The 7755-nt window shown below is 32.3% G+C and overlaps 1 protein-coding gene across 3 annotated transcripts; it reads right to left on the reverse strand.

Annotated features, from left to right (window-relative positions):
- Positions 1-2227: 2227 nt before the first annotated feature.
- On the reverse strand, positions 2228-7038 carry LOC127093321 (uncharacterized). Of its 3 annotated transcripts, none has more exons than XM_051032231.1 (11): positions 6873-7038; positions 6689-6762; positions 6296-6440; positions 6009-6156; positions 5589-5888; positions 4923-5453; positions 4506-4805; positions 3279-4373; positions 3132-3190; positions 2875-2951; positions 2228-2693 (listed from the first exon to the last, which is right to left on the reverse strand). In XM_051032231.1, exons 1-11 carry the CDS (start codon positions 6897-6899, stop codon positions 2633-2635), a joined length of 2817 nt encoding a protein of 938 aa, XP_050888188.1. In that variant the 5' UTR covers positions 6900-7038; the 3' UTR covers positions 2228-2632. The 3 variants fall into 3 exon arrangements, with proteins under 3 accessions (XP_050888188.1, XP_050888189.1, XP_050888187.1); XM_051032232.1 differs by having other exon boundaries at positions 3279-4370; positions 4923-5456; XM_051032230.1 differs by having other exon boundaries at positions 4923-5456.
- Positions 7039-7755: the final 717 nt, after the last annotated feature.

Raw genomic sequence — 7755 nt, forward strand, 5'->3', positions numbered from 1 at the left:
TATCATGTATTGGATTAACATTTACTTGATATGTATTGTTAATAAGTATGGATTATCAGTATGAAATTTTTGTTATACCGAAATGAAACTCTTTTATATTCACACTTAGATACTTAATATAGATGTATACAAACACTAATATATCTATATGTAATGTAGATTTAGAAATTAAATTAACATGGATGATTTTATTCTGAATTTATGATGCTTTTATGTGCTTACAGGATGTTTTTTATACGGATGTCACAATTAAGGGTATTGAGGAACGTTGAAAAGGTAATTTGTGAGAGAAACATGACTGTCTTGGTTTTCTTTTCATGATAATTTAGGATCATTAAATGTGTAAAATAACTTTGGCACCAGCAACTATTGACTATAGTTGCATTGTCCAGTTCTAGAATAACCTTTTTAAAGCATACATAATAAGTGATAATTAGGATCGAAAGTCATAGATAAATATTCTCTTAATTTGCAACTACTTGTAAGTGTTGGCATAGTTAGTCCGGCATCAAAATTTATGTTTTAAAATATTCTTGAGTGTTTGTTGAAACGTGATTCTTTTAACATTTGTTCACATTTTGTTGATAATAAGTTTGATAACTAAATTCTCTTTCATTTTATTTTCAAGTTTTTTCTTCTACGTGCTTTAGACTCTTATATTTATTGTAATTATGAAATTTGCTCTTATATTTGTTCTAACCTTTTTATCGACTGGTTTTACGCAGTTGCCGTCTTTTGTTGACTGGTTTGGTTGGTGCACATGAATAGTTCTCATTGTTAATAGTTTTAATGTTTAATCTAAATTTTGATCTCAGGGTTGTTTGATCTATGAATGTTTTAGTTATAAATTTGTCTTTTAGTTTACTCTTGATTCCTACTGCTACATGATATTGTACTAACTAAATTCAATTATTTATATCTTGATCTCTTTCATCCTTATGTTCTCCGTAACATCTAAGTTTTCCAACTACATCATACAACTTAATGAAATCATGTGAATTTTGATTGGTCATACTATAATGAACTAAATTATACATTTAAATTGATGTTGAACTCTGAGAATTACCCATTCACAATCTATAGACTTATATCTACTTCTCATTCACATCTATAATATATTGTTATTCTACTGAATCTTGAAGCTAATTGATTTCAAATTAGTCAAATGCATATAGTCATATATACCTAACCGATGGATGTTTAAATGAGTACTTTGTTGTTGAAGTAGTTTCTTTAGTAGTAAAATTGTTTCTCTTCTAACAAAAACAAATCAAAAAAATCTCTACATACTTTTTTAATTAAATTTTGTTTTTTCATATAGTTGAAATTATTTAAAACATGAAAAATGAAATTACTGGTCCAATTATTGTTATAAACGTAAACAACTTTACTATTGATTCAAAATATTTTTATAGATATTTTCAAAAAAAATAAATTATAAACGTAAAAAGATAAATTATTGATTCAAATATTTTTATATATAAAAATAACTTTACTATTGATTTAAATATTTTATAAATAATATCAAAACAAAAATACTATTTATATACAAGAAAAAAAATACACTATTGATTAAAATATATTTAGATATAAAAAAAAATATTACTATAAACAGGAATAACTTTACTACTTATCCAAATATTGAATAATAAAATTTTATCAATTATTTTTTTAAAATATATAAAAAAGATTAAGGGAATTTATTAAAAAAATTGAATAAATATTTAAAAATTACATTATTTATTGTAAAATAATTGTATTATTTATAAAAAAAATTAAAACGATAAATTATCTAATATAAATTTCAATCATTTTTATTTTTAATATTTTTAATTATATTATTTTTAATATTATTATTTACCTTTTATTTCAACTTAAATTTATTATTAATCATAAGTTTCTTTTTAACTTTCAATTTTTATGATAGTTTACGACCAAATAGACGTCCAAAACCATATCTCATTCAAAAACGTGCCAGATGCCACGCACGGGTTTGTTTATGATTCACATGTCTTTAATATTGAAAAATATATACAATAATCTTTTTGGTATTTTTGGTAGTAAATTATTTTCACAAATTTATATAGAGAAGATTTATCACGCTATTCTTTCAACTTTTTAAAATATCAAATATGAAACTAAATATGACCCATTCATCCAAAACTCCTACCTCCAAAGCCAAAGGCTAAGAACTGAATAACCAAACGTACTGAAAGTGAACAGAAAATAGAAAATGAAACAAATTTGAAGAAGCATGGATAGCAACAAATATTATTAACTTAACAAATCTACTTATTGGAGCAAGATTACATGCGATGTATCATGTAAAGGTTCAAACCAAAATTAATATTATTAATATAATAGTAAATTACGATTTTAACATTGTCTACTCATTCCTCAACTATCCTTGAGCATGCTTGGCAAAATTGTACTGTGCCTCAATTTTAGTAGAAGAAACCACTGCTGAGACGTGTTAGATAAATATACTGGAGAATTTAACCTTTTCAATTGCAACAACATGCAAGCGAAAATCGCTCCCCCATTAATCATATACCACCAGTATGTTCTGTTGTAGTCTACCATCCCTCATTGATTCCTTCCCTTGAACCCATTAGACTTCAGTCTTCACTATTTATAATTTCGGAAATGAACTCAATACAATCCTTTTTCCACCTCTAATAATTTCTGCAGACCTGTAACAAGGTTAGCTACTTAGTCCAATCCTTCTTCTGAACCTCAGTTAAGTGTTTGTTATTGATAATTAGTTAGGTTAGTTGGGCTGAGATAATTCGACAAAATAAGGAAATGTCATTCCACAGTGAAAGTTCTAATAAAATTTAACTGAAAAATGTTCTTCAACAAATAAATATGTACCTTCCCAATGATGGTGAAGAGCCTCTAATAGGTGATATCAAAGACGAGCCTTCTTGAATTTTGGTAATCTCACGGTCCTATATGGTAAAATGTATAAAGAAACAATTAAAAAAACTTAGGTTGTAAATCTTAATCCTTCTTTATACTATCCCACCTCAGAGAAAACAAATCCTGTATATTTGTTATGTGGTACACACAGGATGTCTAACAATGGCAATGGAGAAAATTCTGCACCCTCGAATGAACATATCACATACCGTATTATAAATAGGTATTTGATTGTGCCAAAACTCTAAGGGAGGTAGAAGTGACCTTCCTGCAAAATAATCCAAACATGAAGAACACAGTTTATATAATGTCAATTACCAAATTAAGATGTGTTACTTTATGAATTAAAAAGTTACCATATTTGGATTTTTTGAGACTCAATGACTCTAATGAAACACTCTGTTCGCTTCCCTGGTTCAAGTGACTAACATCCCTTACATGTGGAGATTTTATCTTGCTTCCCTGGTTCAAGTGACTAACATCCCTTACATGTGGAGATTTTATCTCGCTTCCCTGGTTCAAGTGACTAACATCCCTTACATGTGGAGATTTTATCTTGCTTCCCTGGTTCAAGTGACTAACATCCCTTACATGTGGAGATTTTATCTCGCTTCCCTGATTCAAGTGACTAACATCCCTTACATGTGGAGATTTTATCTCACTTCCCTGGTTCAAGTGACTAACATCCCTTACATGTGGAGATTTTATCTTGCTTCCCTGGTTCAAGTGACTAACATCCCTTACATGTGGAGATTTTATCTCACTTCCCTGGTTCAAGTGACTAACATCCCTTACATGTGGAGATTTTATCTTGCTTCCCTGGTTCAAGTGACTAACATCCCTTACATGTGGAGATTTTATCCCGCCTCCCTGGTTCAAGTGACTAACATCCCTTACATGTGGAGATTTTATCCCGCTTCCCTGGTTCAAGTGACTAACATCCCTTACATGTGGAGATTTTATCTCGCTTCCCAGGTTCAAGTGACTAACATCCCTTACATGTGGAAATTTTATCTTGGGTCTGACCGCTTCTATTTCAATTGAAACCCTTTTTTTCTTACAACGTCTGTCCGTTTTTGCTGACAAAGTTTTTGAAACTCTGGATGCGAATTTACCAACGACCTGTTCAGAAAATGTGTTTAGTAGTGTCTTCGATTGTGACTCAATCGGTGTCGATGGACTTTTCTGTCCTCCTTCCCTCTTCTCCAAGGATGTTGAAGCAAAGATCTGATTTTCATCTGGATGCTTTGAAGGACCTCCGATAGTAGGTTGCTTCCTCGGATAGACTTTGAGATTATGTAATCGGGCACTACGCCTATTCCCGACACTACATTGGACAATATTAACCTCACTCATCTTAATCGAAATATCATGTTCATCTTCAACGAATTGCTTGCAATCTGTCGCAGCCTTTTCTGGTGACACAAAAGTAGGAAAAGACTTTCCCACTGCTGCGACAAGAATTCAAATATCAAGATATATAGAGACTGTAGGTTAAGGAAATGATAGAACATTAAACAAATAAGACATGAATGAACATAATATAAATACAAATCATTTACAAACATCGTCTAAAAATTTACCATGAGATGATATTTCTGGAAGATTTTCTGACACATTGTCAAGAACAACAGTACCCGAATCATGATTTTCCAAGCCCTTCGAGAAAGAGCTCTGCTCTTTATCCGGATGTCTAAGAGAACCTCCGGACGCAGGCTGTTGCTGCTTCTGCTGACAAACTTTAATATCACGCAGGCTGGTACTACGTCTATCTCCACCGCTACCATAAGCAACATCACACCCACTCATCTCCGTTGAGTCATTGCATTCTTCTGCAGTATGTTCAGGCAACACCAATGAAGTAGGAATGGAATTTTGCTCACCTGCAACAACAATCAAAACACCACTTAGATACTAAAGAGATAAGTGATAAAACAGATATGTTTATATAATGTCAATTACCAAATTAAGATGTGTTACTTTATGAATTAAAAAGTTACCATATTTGGATTTTTTGAGACTCAATGACTCTAGATAAACACTCTGTTCGCTTCCCTGGTTCAAGTGACTAACATCCCTTACATGTGGAGATTTTATATTGGGTCTGACCGCTTCTATTTCAATTGAAACCCTTTTTTTCTTATAACGTCTGTCCGTTTTTGCTGACAAAGTTTTTGAAACTCTGGATGCGAATTTACCAACGACCTGTTCAGAAAATGTGTTTAGTAGTGTCTTCGATTGTGACTCAATCGGTGTCGATGGACTTTTCTGTCCTCCTTCCCTCTTCTCCAAGGATGTTGAAGCAAAGATCTGATTTTCATCTGGATGCTTTGAAGGACCTCCGATAGTAGGTTGCTTCCTCGGATAGACTTTGAGATTATGTAATCGGGCACTACGCCTATTCCCGACACTACATTGGACAATATTAACCTCACTCATCTTAATCGAAATATCATGTTCATCTTCAACGAATTGCTTGCAATCTGTCGCAGCCTTTTCTAGTGACACAAAAGTAGGAAAAGACTTTTCCACTGCTGCGACAAGAATTCAAATATCAAGATATATAGAGACTGTAGGTTAAGGAAATGATAGAACATTAAACAAATAAGACATGAATGAACATAATACAAATACAAATCATTTACAAACATCGTCTAAAAATTTACCATGAGATGATATTTCTGGAAGATTTTCTGATACATTATCAAGAACAACAGTATCCGAATCATGATTTTCCAAGCCCTTCGAGAAAGAGCTCTGCTCTTTATCCGGATGTCTGAGAGAACCTCCAGACGCAGGCTGTTGCTGCTTCTGCTGACAAACTTTATTATCACGCAAGCTGGTACTACGTCTATCTCCGCCGCTACCATAAGCAACACCATACCCACTCATCTCCTTTGAGTCATTGCATTCTTCTGCAGCCTGTTCAGGCAACACCAATGAAGTAGGAATGGAATTTTGGTCACCTGCAACAACAACCAAAACACCACTTAGATACTAAAGAGATAAATGATAAAACAGAAAACATAAAAAACAACCATAAGACATGGAAACGAATAATTTCAAACTATCACCAAAATATTTACCTTCAGACGAAATGTCTTCACGAGCTGCAGATACAGTATCCATAACAGCATTGACTGAATCAGTAATAGGTTCTGCTTCTTCTCTAAAGCAATCAAGAGCACAACTTTCCCAGTATGAAGGAAAGCCAATGTAAAAACTCTTGAAAATCTGACCATAGAGTAGAAAAGTAGAAAAGGAAAGAAAAAAAGTCTATCACGGGTAGCACTCAAACTCAACATCATCAAATCAAATGAATAGCATCTTGCAAGACCAAGTGCCAAAGACATGGACACTTATAAGAACAAACCTGAGGAGTAAAACCACTTTCCAGCGTGCGCTCCTCATTGATAATACCTCTAATCAAAATAGATATACCATCGGCAGTCTCAAGGTAATTATAATCGTATCTTCTGACAATAGGAGAAGAATTAAACACCCGAACCGCTTCTCCCCTAAATCACAGTATTAAAAGTGTGTTTGTTAAAACCTTATAAACAACTATAACTGATATGATATCTATCTACTCCATGTTTACATCCAAGCTCATTTCTAGAGTTAAAACAAACAAACCCTAAATTATCCAAAACACAACTTCAATCTAATCAAACCCTAGCACACAAAATAGTTCAATAATCACACATTATTCAACACTCAGAGAGTGATGGCAATATGAAAACCCTAACATGAAATTGGGACTTACTTTCTTGAAGAGATGCCGGAGATGGATAGACGGTTATTTGGGGATTTAACGAGCCACCAGTCGAATAATGTAACCTAGAAATGGGTTGAAAGGCTAAAGTGAGATCAGAGAGAAGAAGAAGAAGAAGAAGAAGAAGAAGAAGAAGAGTAAGAGAGAGAATGAAAGGGGAAAATGAGAAAACCACCGTTGGTAGAAAATGAGACTCTGCCATTGTTGCGCTACACTCACTGCGTGTGTTTTGATTTGGTGTGAATTCCTCTGAAAACCTCTACTTCCATATAGTTGTATCTTCCTTCCTTAGTTGTCACTTTTTCAAATACTATCATTCAAAACAGGCTCCAAAAAAACAAAGGCTTTTTTGAAAGGTTTAAATGTTTAATAAATCTCTTAAAGTCGATTTTATAGTTTAAATGTTTTTAAAGTTAAGAAAAATTATTAATGTTAAATAATTATTTTATTCTTTACAAAAATATTATTTTATAAATTAGGTTTAAATGCATTTTTATCATCTAGTTTAGGCATTTTAAATAATTGATCCCCTATTACAAAACCAGTTGATACCTTAATTTTAATCGTCTTTGGATTTTTATGTGGATTTTTATGTGGCATTGATTACATGGATAATTTATAAACTAAAAAATTTGTATTGATTAATATAATAATTAATTATTTTAATTATTTATTTTAGAAATTAATAAATTAATCCCTTAGAGGTCAGCCTATTTTCTTTCCAGCATTATCAAAGCACCATGATGACATTGGTTTATGCATAACTGACATTTATAAACACAAATATTGTTTGTGATATAAACGATGTGGGACTTCAACAATACACAAGTGAGCATGTTCTTTAATCAACAACATGGATCTGCATAAACGGATTAGCTGTATTTGATGGAATCAAATGATAACCAACTTCGTTTCTAACTGTAGTTTTAATGTTTGGATTAACCACAAGAAGTTCAGCTTGTGTAAGTCCAATTGTGATTTTTGCATCTGATTCGGTCTTAGCAGTTTGAGTTCCAGTTGTCCAATAACTTTTTCTCTTTGAACTTCCATTTATGACT

The sequence above is a fragment of the Lathyrus oleraceus genome, chromosome 6 (assembly GCF_024323335.1).
Source record: "Lathyrus oleraceus cultivar Zhongwan6 chromosome 6, CAAS_Psat_ZW6_1.0, whole genome shotgun sequence".
Taxonomy (NCBI): Eukaryota; Viridiplantae; Streptophyta; class Magnoliopsida; order Fabales; family Fabaceae; genus Lathyrus; species Lathyrus oleraceus.

What these genes read in the sequence shown, in the direction of transcription:
- LOC127093321 (XM_051032230.1), bottom strand. Translation starts at nt 6,899, where the DNA reads ATGGCAGAGTCTCATTTTCTACCAACG. An exon ending in AAAGTGGTTTTACTCCTCAG is followed by an intron (nt 6,157 to 6,295) that starts GTTTGTTCTTAT and finishes CTCTATGGTCAG; the next exon opens with ATTTTCAAGAGTTTTTACAT. An exon ending in TCTCAAAAAATCCAAATATG is followed by an intron (nt 3,191 to 3,278) that starts GTAACTTTTTAA and finishes ATTATTTTGCAG; the next exon opens with GAAGGTCACTTCTACCTCCC.